Source organism: Sitophilus oryzae, unplaced genomic scaffold (assembly GCF_002938485.1).
Source record: "Sitophilus oryzae breed Bouriz unplaced genomic scaffold, Soryzae_2.0 scaffold_1110_pilon_pilon, whole genome shotgun sequence".
Lineage (NCBI taxonomy): Eukaryota > Metazoa > Arthropoda > Insecta > Coleoptera > Curculionidae > Sitophilus > Sitophilus oryzae.
In genome coordinates this window covers 572,145-588,681 of record NW_022145739.1, presented here as the reverse complement: position 1 = coordinate 588,681, position 16,537 = coordinate 572,145, and the positions used below count along the sequence as shown (strand labels likewise).

General features: G+C 32.4%; 1 protein-coding gene across 4 annotated transcripts in view; it reads left to right on the top strand.

Moving 5' to 3' along the window:
• The window catches only part of LOC115881445 (polycomb protein Sfmbt), a 56,822-nt gene extending 40,285 nt beyond the window's left edge, over nt 1-16,537 (top strand). For all 4 annotated transcript variants that reach the window (XM_030898929.1, XM_030898922.1, XM_030898938.1 and 1 more), the window contains 3 exons: nt 4,047-4,171; nt 4,227-4,394; nt 15,937-16,537. In XM_030898929.1, the coding sequence (XP_030754789.1) occupies nt 4,047-4,171; nt 4,227-4,394; nt 15,937-16,107 (464 nt within the window). In that variant the 3' untranslated portion in view covers nt 16,108-16,537. The remainder of the gene's footprint in view (nt 1-4,046; nt 4,172-4,226; nt 4,395-15,936) is intronic.

The following is a 16,537-nucleotide window of genomic DNA, read 5'->3' as shown; positions in this document are numbered from 1 at the left end:
ATACGGATATAGTATAATCCTTTATCTTTAATTTACTTCTTCATTTGTGTAAAAATACCTAGCCAGTTTTATATAAAACGTTAAGGTACGGTTTTGCTGGAGCCGTCAACGGTTGCCGTTGACGGCGCCTACTGCAATTCATCGGTTTCAATAGGCATGGTTTCTTTAGCGCGTATCATCGCGTCCGCCGTTCTTTCCCGGCGCTGCCGACAGCGCCTGACTAAAGTCCCTAGATATATAAAGTACTGCAATTACCGCCATATTGGCGCCAAAACTAGCGGCAAATTTAAAAAGGAGGCCAACATTTTGCTGTTTTAGGCCTATATATGTTAAGAGGTTATAAACGAATGGTTTCCGTACAAGTGCTTTTCAGTTGTATTAGCATTTATTTTATGTTACCTTTTAGCGCAAAGTACGCCAATAGAAGTAAGTTAATAGGTAAGAAGAAATAAAGTTAGAATAACATTTTGCATTTTAGTACTTAATTCAGTCGAAACAATTGGAAAAACTTTGTTGATGAGAACGGGATACATATACCATAAGTAAACTTTCCCTATTATACCAGTTATGCTGTAGTTAGTTTTGACAAATAAGCATGATTTAACGAAAGTCTTTGGAACTATGAATCTAGCAATAAGCTACAAACTTAAATTTGAAGGCCGGCTTTTATACGAGAAAATTTTGAACCATGGTTGAAACAAATAAATGTAATAATTAAATTGATATGATACATACCTGTTATTTTTGAAATATATTAATATACTGATAGAAAGATTGTTTCAATTAGTATTACTTCAGGTAGTTTCGGCATTTTAGGTATGTAATTGTGCACTTAATTTAAAAATAACTTAGAAAGAAGCTTGAAACGCATAGGAGCTCTTTATGTGTGCTGTATAATTAAGGTTTGTATGTTATGGAGTGATTTTTATACAACACATTTATTATTAATTGAATAAAAGCAAGTTAATACCAAATAATACAATTAAAATATATTTTGCTCTGCAATTTAATGTTATATTTTTAAAACGAGTGTCATAATGTTTAAGTATCATTATTATAAAAAAGTTATACTGCTATAAATTTAACATTGAAATAACTGTAATTATTATTATACATAAATTAAGTAGGCATTATTTTATCTCGACAATGTAAAACTTCAAATGAATCTTAACAATTTTATGTCATGTATAAAAATCAAATTTAAATCACACACTTTTATTTATAACTGACAGTATAAGACCAAATTTTTAAATATAACTTTACATGCTTACATTATATTATTTACTTTTTATTAGTAATTACAATATGAACCAAAAAATATTAATTACTATCAATAAATACATAAAAACTAATCTATTTAAGTCCATGAAAATAACTGTATAGTTAGCATATGCATAAATAACATTCTTGTTATTAGGATCAAATTTATTTGAGCTTTTTTTCATTGTTTTGATTAATATCCCTGTTAGTCCTGACTGGTAAAACCACCTGAAGCGATGTCATCCACATCTATATATGTATCATAACATAACTTATTCTTTTAAATAATTATCCTGCCTTTGGTCTGATGATAATATATTGTAGATTTATCTAAACTTCTTACTGCAAAATGTTGAAAACTAAACTGCACTAAACATTTTAGGGAATGATTACGTAAAGATTTCACTTACACTTAGCATCCTTTTTAAAAGATATGTATGGTAGTTTGCAAGTAAGGTCTTTGTCTTGTTCTAGATTAGATTTCTAGAGGTGGATCTCGGCCTGACCCACTGCGACCTTCTCAGATCTATTGTGGTCTTGTCTTGTTCTACAATGAAGTTTTATGTACCAATAGGTTATATACTACAAATAAGATTGTTAAAAATATTCACTGGAGCATAAATAAATTCAATCCACTACCTAACGTGTATTGAATCTCGACGATGAAAACACATTAAATGGCAGCCTTTTTTTGTAATACACATTTCTTCACTAAAGATATCGACGCCTATACATTATTAACTAATAAATTTGTAGCATTTTAGTGGCTTTATAATTATTTTAAAATATGTGGATAAATATTTTTATTCTGAAATTGACAGCTTCTCAACATTTGACATGACAAATTCAGACAAATGTGACATTTAAACAGTCCTACCACTACAGTTTTTCCAGAAAAACCCCAAAAATCCGCCATTTTGGCGCCAATAACATTGAACAAACCAATTGCGGTACTTTATATATCTAGGGACTTTACGCCTGACTGCTTGATATACCAGTCTGAACGCGCCGCCTGGAGTTATGGGGTATTTAACTACATTAGTGGACGCCTTCTTTAAATCATTTTCCACTATACTGAGCACAAAGTAAAATTGATCCTTGTTTAATCGAAAAAATTCTCTGAACTTTTCATCGCCTTTCAAATGTTCACTAATTAGTAAACTGAAACTTCCTTCGCTACGTCTTCTAAGAAAAATATTATGAGTTGTCGATCTTTTTCTCATGTTCAAATATTTTATAATTTCTTCGTCTTCTTCCTCTTCTAAAAGCAAAAGGGCTAATAGTTTTCTCTTCATGATGCACACTCACCGGATGTTAAAGCGCGACTGTTGGCGGCTACTGTGGCCCAGGGGGGTGACAGTGAAATAGGAAAATTGGAAACAGTCATTAGTGTCATTCCTGTCATTCTCCTCACGACAAGTATGGCCGCCTAGACAAGGACAGCATTGTTTTTGTCTAACTATTGTCTAACTTCACAGTTTAGAATTGACAGATTTCAGTTTCAGAGACAACTTCAGATTTGTTCTAGAACAAATTCGAAAATATTCGACGCCATTTTAATTCATTCCGTTTAGTTTCGTTTTGGAAGTTCAATTTAATATTTCGGCTGAAATTTATAAATATAAAGGTAATAAAGTATATAAAATATAAATTACATGAAGAATCCTGGAGAAAATGACGTTTCTGCAGTAGTAGGTATGTCCCATGTATATCAAAAATAGGTAGTAAATAAACACTGTTTTTACATTTTTTAGATGCAAGAAAATGGTGTTATAATCTCTTTGATCGGCGATTTTTTTGAAAATGGAAACAATTTACAGCAAGGTAAGATCATTTTTAACTATAGCCAACATTAGTTATCTCCAGTATGTGCGATTTATTGTCAATAAAGCAATAAATCGGACTGATAATCTGATTATGTTATCCGACTAAAAGTCTCTTTTTGCATCTTTTTGATTTATAAGCCAGGTTCTTTGGGAATAATGGACGCTTTTTTTAAACAGTTTATTTATATTTTATACCTATTGATATTTTTACATTGTTAATTTTTGTATAAAAAAATTGTTTTTCTGTTTTCAGGTTTTTGTATAAGGCTCCCGTTTTCATGTTCCTGTGTCCGTTTTCTGTCCTTGAAGTTTGCGAATGCGTGTGTTTATTTACAAATTACTGTAAGTCATGCTTATACCTTAACTAATTTACGTTAAAAGTGCATATAATTAACTAATTGGTATTGAAACAATACAATCCTCTATATTTTTATATTTATTTAGTCACGTTGTTCCATATTTCAAATAAATATATGTGAATAAATAATTTTTGGTTTTATTTATGAAAAGTAAAAATACAAAATACATTTGAACTGAAAGAGGACCCGCCATTGAATAACCGGAAACGGAAATGAAAATTAAGCCATCATGTCCTTATCATGTCAACCTGTCAATTGGAAAATTAGTTCTCCAGACGACAACGAAGGCTTTCGGTGGCGTATCGTGTTTCCACGATTTAACACAGAGTTGACACTTCTCTCTAGTTAATTATTTTATGCTGTGGCCTAGCCAAAGAATACATGATAGGATAGCGTTCAACGGTTGCCGTCAACGACAACCGTCGACGGTCGCCATTGACGGCTCCAGCGAGACCGTACCTTTAAATGCCGAACGCTTATTTTGCTACTTTTTCGGACTAGTGAAATGGACTCTTAAGAACTTAAATAGCGATATAAAACTAAAATAATTTATATTTTTTATTTTATACAAATTTTTATTATAAAATCTATATCATTTCAGGTCAAGAACCTGCTGGTCCAGACCAAAGTTTACCAGTGGCCAGTAATGAGTTAAGCATGGTTACCAATGTCAGTTCCACTCTAAGTGAACCACCTCCCGAAAGGAAACCTACTACTTATGTTAGTGTAAGTTACCCGAAACAAATTATCTGGAATACTGTTAATAATTTAATGTTTTTAGTCGTCATCGAATGCAAGTTCAAAACTCATACCTAGATTGATAGACAACACTAGTAGTTCAAATGACTTGGTTGGTGAACTGTGTCCTGACGAGTGGAACGTCTTTGACGTGGCTCAATTTTTACGGGTGAATGACTGTGCCAATTACTGTGATGCGTTTAGTAAGCAGGTAAGGATACCTCAAAATATAAAAAAATGTTATGTGATGGTATAAAGAAATAATAGTTTTCTTATAAAATTTTTAATATCTTATATTTTTCATTGATTTTTGTCAAACTAAAACTTTAAACTATTCTTACGTCATTTGTTGCTAATTAACATATATGGTAATCGCAAAACAATTTCCGATGCACGTGGTCAACCTTGAGTGACAAGCGATGGCGACAGCGCTGCCATATTGTGATGGATTTATGAGATGAATCTTAATTTAAAATTGACAAACAATATTATATATTACTATATCATTTTTAAAGAGTTTTACGTTTTATTTTTAATTTAATAACTAATATTTTAGTGATTAATTGATTTATTTGTTTTATAGCTTATTTTACTTATTACATATTGGCAAAAACTAATCCATTATTATAAGCATTATTATAGCATTTATTTATTGATGTACATCTTACAACGCCATAAGTGGTAATATCAAGTAAGGGGGTGCTATTAATGCACAAACTAATAATCACAGAATTTAATAAAAACTAACTTTGAAAGTGGTATGATGTGCTTATCAATCAAACTTATTTTCTGACTGCAGTCAAGGGTAATAAAGGACCTTTATTGTCACGTTCTCGTTCAAAATAGTTAAAAAAAACAAGGAAGCTCTTTGCTTCGACTGTTCAAATGCTTCGACATATTTTTAAAACACAATTTCAAGAAATGCAATACAAAAACTTGAAAATTTAGTTCTTAAAAGGACTGTTTGTGCTTAAAAATGCAATTTAAAAAAAATACTATGAAAATAAGCAAAAGAAAAACGAGAATTACTCACAAATATTAAACAACACGATATTATACAAAATACTGACTAGGATAATTGAATAATTGTCAAATAATAAAGGACAACATTGCTGAACACGACGCAATGTGACTAACATAGCGATAATAAAATTCGTTTTAAACTAAATTTTGCAACTTTAATCTAAATAAAATATCTGTTACAATCATTTGCTCTATAAAGTAAAATGAAGAGCTGCTCGGTATCTTAAATTATACAACAAATTTAAACATTTTTGTCAAAATTTCATTTAGTCAGGTTCATTGCCTGGAAACTTATATGGTGAAATTTTGATAAAATAATTCAGTACTCACACGGTATGTCGCTAGTGGTAGGAAAATAATTTTTAGAGGTTACTAGTTTATTTGGTTGCCTGTGATATGCATATACAGGGTGTTTCCTAATTAATCTAAAAAATAAAACATCGTTAGAAAACGGCTTAAGGCGGACTCTTAATAAGTATATTTATTTTTTTCTCGGCAACCGTTTGATGAACAAGAAAAACTCAAAAGATCAATTTTGTTGAAAAAAGATGGCCAGTCAAGAAAAAAATATATTTTCTTTAAAAAAGCAGTAGTGTACCATTTATGTTAAGCAAAATATCGTTTTGTTTTTAAATTTTTAACACCCTGTAGATCAGAAAGGGGAAGTACTTTAGACCCAATAGTTATATAAAAATTGTTTTAAGAACACATGAGAAATCACACCACAATTTTTTAGACTAATTAGAAAACACCCTGTATATTGTCAACTTGACAATGATTGTTGATAAATCAAAAAATACCTTTTCTGTGAAAAAAGCCCGATTTTCGCAGGATTCTTATGTTTTATTAAAGTTACTCTGATATATTAATATATCAGTGTAACTTTAAAACTAAATCCTTGGAAATCAAATATAAACATAAAAAATATTTACAGCAGAAAAGGCGAAGGTTAAACGTAGTCTCTACTAAGAACACGGAGGGGCGCTTTGACCCAAAATTTTAGTATTAAGTTTTATATCTATCTTAATAGAAGATTATTTTCTTTTATCTATGGTCAGGTTTATAGACTTTAGTGTCAATGTCGATATGATTGATGACGTGCATCGGAAAATGTTTTGCGATTGCAATATCTGAATTACCTTTTGAATAAAAAGATCACACATCAATTGACACATTTATATTTGATTTAAAATTTTGCGGAGTTGTTTGGTTTTTTGAGCTGATTTTATGTTATTTATTTTACAATCGGTTTTGTTCTGAGGTAGTAAATCTAGGATATATTGTGTCAGAGCAGATTAAAAGTGACATTATTGCGAATTCCAGAAAAAAAAGACTGCCAAATAGTTATTAATTTTAATTGTGGATTTGTTGGGCTTTTCTGAATTTATTTTATGTTATTCATTATTTATTTTATATATTGGTCTTAGGTAGGGCTGTAACGAGCCCTGTTTTTTAACTTGACCGAGTACCGAGTACTCGGGTAAAGGTAATGGCCGAGTACCTAGTACTCGGCTGCCGAGTAGTGGAATTGTCGGGTTTTTAATAGTCTTAACAGTTACGCGACCTTTATCAATATACACATCGGGACAGGTCAACTCTGTGTATAGGATTTTAACGTGTAAGACAGTGATGTAGGCAGCTTAATGGCAAATCAAATGTATTAAAAAGAGAAAAAAGTTGGGTGGGTATGGGTGGGAACATTTCTTCTGAGCGGTATTGCCAGATTTTGCATCAAAATTTCAAACCGCATAAGTAGAAGCATCTAGGGTTGGATCTGGATTTTCGACAATTAGTTACTCATTTTACTACAACTGTAATAGATTACATTTAGCTTAAATATATTATCTTCATTTCAGTAGTATACATGAACATTTTTAACATAGTTTATTTTATTCTAATTTCTTTAAGACTACGATAATATACTGGTCGGCAAGAGAAAATCTTGGATCGTTTATTTTAGTCATCATTTACCTACATGTCTAGAAGTGAATCGCTATGGCAATCTTGTAAGTCGGGGAGAGAAAATTATTACCTATCCACTTAATCCGGAGCTCAACTTCATACGCTTGGGAAAATTCTTGCTCTTTTCTCTTTGTTCATTTATACAATCACAGAGTCTATAGACTCTGTGCACGACAATCGGCACCCAAAACCGTGTGTACATTATCGGTTATGTCATTAAATAAACTAACCAAAAAATATGCTGTATTACGTAGTAAATAGTGCAAATTCTATTGTCGACCATTCTAATCAGTATTAAATAATAATGGAGTGAGCCAGTGTGAAGTGAGACATTAAATGATTGATCTTTTTGTTAAATTATGTGGTATAACTTAACACAATGATGAATCGTTTAATGTTTCATATGCACCTCCATAATTATTTAATCTGTAATCATACTGATTACATTGTTCGACAACAGAATTTGCGCTTTTAGTACGTTTTGGAATTAATAGATTATCTGTCTTATTATGCAACTAGGGATGTACGTGTCTACGTAATAGAGCATCAGCATCTCTCTCAATATATCGTATTGTACTGAACACGTTGACACACGAGAATCAGCAACCAAAGCCGTGTGTACGCTTCATTAAATGAACTAACCAAAAAATATGCTCTATTACGTAGTTACGTACATCCTCAGTTACATAATAGGACCGATAATCAATTAATTACATAATGTTGTAAGTATCACAAATTCTATTGTCGACCGATCCGGATTAAGTGGATAGGTAATAAACTTCTCATTTTTCTCCCGTATTTTATAGTCTTTTCTCTTTCAGTATATCGTATTGTACTGAACAAACGTTGACTTTATTCTTCATACACACGACAATCGGCATACAAAGCCGTACGTTGTACGTTTTATTAAATAAATTAACCTTTTTGTTTATTTATTGGTTCGTTTATGCTTTATTTAATGATTGATATTATTTTGTTAAGTTATACCACCAAGTGCTATAAACTAGTACAAAATTAAAAAAGTTAATTTTAAGTAAAGTTCTTTGAAATATATCTATATTACTAATTATATTAATTGCCATGTGTCATGTTTTTATTATTATTGTCAATTTTCTGCCGATAGCTGATAAATTAATCTATTGTCAATTCAATATGATTATAATATGATGTTCAAATACCATTTTGTTATTCATAAAAACGGCCTTTTTATTACTTCTCTGTCATACTGATCCATCAATAAATATTTCTTACGTGTTGCAGCAGACGAGCAAAATTTATTAATTTTAGGGTCCTTTATATTTACTCATCCCTGATTCCATCCAATTATGGCCGCTGATGAAGGGAGGTAGACGTTCGCCTTCGGTCATAGGCGTACTGAAAACTAAAATTTCTTATCCTCGTATTCAGAATTATAAATAGCAATAAAAAAGGATAAAGATAAGTAAAAACTTTATACTGATAAGTTTGCTGTACCAATATTAAAAAAAATGGTAGTAGGAAATATTATTTCATAATATTATGACATGATAATGTTATAATGTAATACTATAAAGTAAAGTAAAAGATTTGAAGTTAACGTCTCCTTTTTGCTGCCAGGGCTAATTTGGACGAGGCCTACTTTGTTTACGCGGAATCCGAACAGCGGTTCTCGGTCAATGACCGAGCAAGTGTCTAAATCGACTCTTACTCACGAGTGTGTCAATATATTTTACACTTTTGCCTTTATTGGACAACAGCACGATACAGAGTTTCGAACTGGTCACCCGTCTATCCACTAGTATCGCCTTACGTCGCTTAACTTCGGTGTTCTAATGGGTGTTTCGACGTAGCTGGACCGTTGGTTGCCCGTAATACTATAGCTACAACCGTTATAACACTAGTTATACCACCCCGCATAAATTCAGTATTATTATAAATAAGTAATTTATTTCACACCCCTTAAAGTGTAGCACAATTAGAATCATAAATACGATGCCACTTAACAGTTATATAATGTTTATAATGTTAATTTTAAAGGTCGTTTTATAAAAATTGTTTATCTGTTTTTATTTATGATACAAAAACCCGCTTGATCATAAAACTTTTGATCATGTCGATGAGTTTTTTAGTATTGAGTATGTATGGGGCTTAAGAAGCAGCGTGGTGAAGGCGTTGTTCCACTGTTCGCATCTTAAACATTGTCAGCTGTCATAAAAAGATTATTATTAAAATTCTAATAAATTAAATTTTACAGAATTCATAAGCAAAACTTTTAAACCAAAATTGGCTGTAATACTAAATCTAAATGAAAATAAAATATTAGTACGCCTATGACTGAAGAGTTTGGTTTGGTTTGGTGGCGACACGTGCGAAGAGATATGCATGGCTTCCACATTTCGAGAGGCGGGGTGAGACCAATCAGCTAAGACAAATCAAGTGGTGGGAGAGAATATGGCCGTAGATGCCAGGTCTAGGAAATATTCCCTAACATTAAGGTTTCTATCCAAGAAATACATTTTTAGAAAGCATATTTTTGGACACAATTTAGTGTGTGTATTTAATTTGTTTTCTCAAACTTGGCATTTCTAAAAGTATCATCAGATAAATATTTTAAAAGAATATATTTTGTTGGTTGATTGACCGTGCCAACCAGGCTTCAGGAAATTTTCAAAACTTCATCTGGCAACACTGACGGTATCGAAGTCCTAGAACGGTAGACATACTTTGACACATTTATCAAATCAGTCGGATTTTGAAAGGGGTTGGGTGTACATCATTCTACAATATATTTACGATTTTGAAGGTTGTCCATACATCTCGAGACGTTTAATCTTTTAACAATAAAAATAATTAAACGTCCGGTTGTATCTACACTGCTCATGTTTTTGTTGCTGTTTCAGCATAAGTTAAAACAAGCATTAAAAAAATGACTAAAAATCAACTTTAAAAAAGGACAATTAGCAAAATAATTATAAAAAATTAAATCAAAGGTTCAAAAATACCTCCCTGTTGTGCTTCGCAATAGCCAAGACGGTTATAAAACTCTGACCTAACTTTAGCTAACATAACAGCGGGGATATTTTCTAACGACTGAACGATTTTTAATCGCAGCTCGTCAATATTCATGGGTCGTTCATGGTTATGGCCATAAATGGAGTTTTTTACATATCCCCACAGAAAGAAGTCATTGGGCGACAAATCAGGAGAACGTGGTGGCCAATTAATTGTGCCTTGTGTGGAAATTAGCCGATTGGGAAATGTGGTTTGAAGGAACAGATTTACGTTCCGCGCGTTATGCGCAGGACAGCCATCCTGCTGAAACCACACTTCCTCAAAATTGATTGGCAAATTTCGAACTGCTGGTACAATTTGGTTTTGTAGCATATCCAAATATTTGGCAGCTGTTAACATACCATCAATAAAAAAAGGCCCAATGATATGATTTTGCAGCATGCCAGCCCAAACATTTAGTTTTTGTGGATATTGTGTCCGCAGTGCCATACTAAGGTGCTTATTTTCTCGAGACCAATAACGTACTATCGAAGGATTGTGGTAGCCATGTAAGGGAAACGAGCTTTCATCTGAGAATAATATATTTTCAAAAAATAAATTATTTCGATCGGCTCTTTCTCTTACAGCCTCGCAAAACTCCAGACGTCTGTTACAATCTGCCGGAAAAATTTCTTGCGTGGTACTGATTTTGTAGGACTTATATCCATGCCTTTTTAAAACTCTGCGCACCGTTCGAGCATTGCAACCAACTTGTTCGGCTATATTTCGGCTTGAACAAGGTTCGCTTGTTTCGACAGCGGCACAAATATTAATTTCCTTGTCGGGAATTACCTTCTCTGCGCCTTCCTTATTGTCACAATTTCTGCACGCCGCAATGCAGCCTGTTTGCTCAAATTTATGAACAATGTTGCGTACAGTTGTGGCATAAGGCACAGGGCGATCTTGAAAGGTGAACACATAACGCCCAATGACCTCTTCCACACTTGAGGAAATGTAAAACCATTTAACGATATGCACCTTCTCTTCGGTCGTATAAATAGCCATTTTTGAAACACTTAACGTACACACCGAAACAGCTAGGCGAAAAGAATGATGCAAAAATAGTTTGGATCTCAGGTGATCTATTTCCTTTCCCCACCTTTTCATCTACATAAAGGTGCGTATTCACTATCCGAACGAACGAATGCTACTATCCAACGAGCGAACGTCCAGTCTTGTTCGCGCGGTTCTATAATTCTCATTCGTTTGCGAACGTCTTTGATATACCGAATGGAAACAGATGAGGGAGCGAACCGAATGGCGAACGGCCGCATGCATTCGGTTTGCTGTCCAAATATACCGAATTTCATTCCTTTGTTCTTTCGGATAGTGAATACGAACCTTAACATAAAGCACCGCCCCTCTCAATGCGTTCTCCCACCATGCTTATGCTTTACTTGCCCACACCCGTAAAACCGGCAACACTGTATCGGTCGCACCGGCTCCTCGCCGGCCCCTTTTGATGCTGTCTCTCTGTCTGTCAACCGGTCATTTATATTATTCTCTGTCTTACACGTTAAAATCCTATACACAGTAATCAAATGACCAGGTCGGTATACTAATTATACTATACACCACAGCTATACACCATAACATAACAATATTATATTTTATACATAATATAAATATAAATATATAATTTAACATTAAAGAAAGCTAGTTAAAATTCCCGGAATTCCCGGCTTTAAACCAATGACCTTGTTTGTTTTGCCTATGATTGGCGATCGGCTGGGATTCCCCGACTACAAACCAATAACCTGGTTTGTTTTGCTTATGGAGATATTGTTTTGTTCTGTGGTTTCCCATGCAAACTGATATTTCTAATGTGCTGAATTCTGAATTGATTCTTTTGAGAGGCGGTGGCGACGTTGATTTTGTTTTAAGCGAAACTTATATGTGTAACTAATTTAAAAGTGAAAAATAATTCAAACAATTAATAATACCCTATATATAAAGTTATATTAAAATGAATGACAATACTGACCTCTTTTAGATTATAAGTATTAAATTATTATTTCACTGTGTTTGTGTTATTACTTATACTTATTATTATTACTTTGCTAAAATACATTAATTATAGTTATGAGTGAATAACTTTTTGTTTATTTTATTATTTGCAACTGTGAGTCTCATTTCTTTCTGTTTTGGACATGCATAAATGGAGTGTTTCTGTTACTATACTTTACTCGGCCTTCCCGGCCGAGTAAGGCCGAGCACCGAGTACATATTACTCGGTTAAAATTTTGGCCGAGCACTGAACTACTCAGTACTCGGTGCAGCCCTAGTCTTAGGTTACTTTCTAGATGCATTTTGTCTATTTTTTCGAATTTTTTCAAACAAAAAAAACTGCCGCGCTTTTTGCAAGAAACTTACCGAAAAACTGTTATACTTGAAAAATGGATAAAAAAAAGTCATAAAAATTTTGTAAATGATTGGAATGATAAATATCGGAAAACCTTGAAAAAACTGTTGAGTGTCCTTTAGATGTGAAATTTCTCTTTATTTTTCTGCTACCACAGTCCGTATTCCGAAGTACATGGTCCCCAGTCGTAGTTCCATTCATTATTTTAAGTAGTATTATTCAAAAAATAGAGAAGTTGTAGTAAAAAAAACTCTTCATCTGGCAATATGACAAACAAACAGCAATATGTCCACAGCACACAAGGACATTCTTCTGTTTGTTTGTTTACCGCCAATGGACATACAGCACATAGAAAGTCTAAGGTATTTTCGCCATTTAATTCGAATGGGATAAACTGTATTTAACACGTTATTTCTGGCATTATATTGTAACTCTGTGTATGTAGTTTGCAATGCCATCTTTGGTTGAAAATCTTAAAAAATGGACAAAATGCATATGGCAAGCCTGTTCCTCAACTTTTTGCTGCTAACTAACTGTAAAGTCTGTGAAACGAATAACTTTGAATTTGACAGTTCCCGCGGGCTTTTCTAGTGTAAATTCTATTAGGTTAGCAGCTTGCGGCCATGCTGATGCAATGCCGTTTCTAATAGAACAGCCTCGGAGCGAGATTTATGACGTCACGCTAGTTAGATACTACGGATTAATTATGTTGTAGAATACATGGAAAATATAATTATTCAAAATTACATATATATTTATATGTAATTTTTTGGATTATATTCGACACTATTTTTTTCATATGACACAACACTGATGACCAAAAAAAAATAATGAAAAACCAAATGAAAACTTAATCAGCGTTTTTCCCGAACCAAAATCCCAAGAAAATCAAAAATTTTAGAATAATTTTACATATAAAATGACAGCGATCTTTATTTTATAGCCATCGCTGACGCCTTTTTTTCTATGATATTGTATTATTTGCAAGTATAATTTTTCGAACATTGATGCTTGCAAAATATACATATAAATTTTGTGAATGCAAATAATAATATATCACTATTAGTAGATATTGAATGTTTTTTGTTAAATTAGATCGATTTTCAAACCCCAAAATTTAAAATATATTTTACATTTTACCCATTATCTTATGTATCTATTCATTATTTGTATATTATAAAACATTTGCTGCATTTGTATGGTTCATTTATTTGCCAAAGTATTTATTACTATAAATCGGTATATATATTGTATTTATTAACTGTATATTATGTATATTTCATGTAAACTATATCATTTTTAAAATACAAACCAAAAATACCAGGAATAATTATGTTTTCCATGTATTCTACAACATATTTATTAATCCGTGGTATCTAACTAGCGTGACGTCATAAATCTCGCTCCTAGGCTGTCCTATTAGAGACGGCATTGGTCTGATATTTAGAAATGTCAAAGGCTGATGACATTTTACTTTTGTCAATTATGACATTTCGCGTTGATTTTTGCAAGAAGAGGAAGAACTGTCACTTGTTTTATTATTTTCCTTTTCTATTTCACGAAAATAAAAAGAGTTACCTATCTGATTCGTTCAGGCACTCATTTTAAAGAATATCAGTAACTTTTTGGATAGAGGGATTATATATTTGCCATGTTGGTAAAAAATAACGGTCAAAATTCAAAGTGATTCATTTTATAGACTATAATATACGTTACCGTGGTAGTAAATCAATATATTATATGAAATTCACATAGAATTAATTATGTAGTTTTTCTTTTATTTTTGCTTTTGTTTACTACTTTTCAAAAATAATCAGGAGACGTCAATTTGACTTACGTGTTTCAGTAGCGTGTCTGTTATTTGTGATGTTAAATAATTATTATAACATACCGGGTGTTTCTCAGAAGTGGCTCACCCCTATAACTTTTTTAATTTTTCAGATAAAAAACGATATTTGATATGTTAGTATATGACATAAATTTTAGGGCAACGGCCCAGCGACGTCGAAACACCGGTTCCCATTAGAACACCGAAGTTAAGCGACGTACGGCGATACTAGTGGATGGACGGGTGACCGGTTCGAAACTCTATGTCGTGCTGTTGTCAAATAAAGGCAAAAGTGTAAAATCTATTGACACACACTGCTCATTCACGTCGGTTCGAGGCCGGATGAGATCGGATATCTCGTGAGTAAGAGTCGATTTAGATACTTGCCAAGTCGGTAGACCATTGACCATGATATGGCCGAGGACCGCGGTTCGGATTCCGCGTAAACAAAGTAGGCCCCGTCCAGATTAGCCCTTGCGGCAAAAAGGAGACGTTAACTTGAAATCTTTACTTTTAGAAGTGATTGACCTATTCAGTTGTTTTCGGTCACATCCTGTTTCACCTGCAATGACTACAACTTTTGATTTTTAAATAGCACCTTTGGTATTTTTTTTCTTTATTTGATAGAAAATGACACTCTAAATAGATGACATTTTCGCTTAGTATTTTAAATTTCAGTCTAGTGCAATAGCTGTGTTAAAAACACTAATTTTTAATCAAGAAGCCTTGGAAAAAATACCCCGCTGGTGATCCAATTTATGTGGCCTGGATTTTAATAAGTGTGACAGAGAATTATTATATAAAGGACCGGTTGACAGATAGAGAGACAAAAATACATTGTTGCCGGTTTTTTACGTTTGTAGGAAAATGTGCGTAGAAAAATATAATCTATTACAGCTGTAGTAACATTTTTCGTAAACCGCCTACTTATGCGAAATCCGGCAATACCGCAATTAGCGTATTTGGAAAAACATTTGTTTGTTAATAATTTCGTATCACAAGTTTGATATTTCGAATCAAATTGTCGTTATGAAACGCATGTTACAATTTTAAATAAACCATATACGAAAATGTCAAACGATGGCAGGTGATATTTCATTCTATGCAGAGTGTCATTTTCCAATAAAGTAAAAAAATACCGAGTATATCATTTAAAAATCGAAAGTTGTAGTGATTTCCTGTGAAACAGGAAGAGACCAAAAACAATTGAATACGTCAATCAATCCTGATTTAAGTCATATACTAACGTACCAAATCTCGTTTTTTCAACAGAAAAAATAAAGTCACTTTTGAGCCCGATGTATATTTTTAATAGATATATTTTTAACAATTTTAATAACTAATAGTATTTATTGACAACATAAAACAATACCAACATATTTTTGAATCTTCTGTACATTATATTTTTACACTTAAATAAAATTAGAACGGCACTAATAAATTGGAATTTAAGTCAGCCTTATTAATCATAATTTTTTTATATGCTCCTTCCTTAATATTTTTATTGAGAGGAATTGCCGGATAATAATAGATATTTTCGATTTTTAGAAAATCAACGGAAAAATGCTTATGAATCTCAACAAAGAGGACATTTTGGAGTATACAGGGGGCAAAGTTGGACCAAGCCTTAAAATCTACGATCTTATACAGCAGCTAAAAATCAAAGTGAATCCCTTTCAATTGCGCCACATGAAAGCTAACATTAAAAAGTTCTTATAGTGCCTAAAAATATAAAGTGAGCTAGTTAGTATTTAAAAGTAAGTGATAAATAAGTGTTAGAAAGAGAAAAAATATCGCAAGTTGGGAGGTAAGATATATGTGGCCGATCTAATTTTTAGGTGACTTTATTTATTTTCTTTGTATAAAATCTTTTACTTCTTAGGAAAAGTATTTTAGTTAAAATTATATTATTAACGAATGAAAAATAAGGTATTTTGAGAAAGGTTGTATTAAATTAAACACTGATGTTTTAGTTATAGGTCAGAAATGGGCATAATCTTGGATTAACAATTTTTTTCTTAAATCATCCATTTAACAACTATAGTCTGTCCTATGACAAAATCCTCGTCATTGATAGATGTGTCTGTCATTTTAATTTCAAAGTAGTTTATTTTATTTTACCAAGAAATAAATTGGTACAATTGGAACG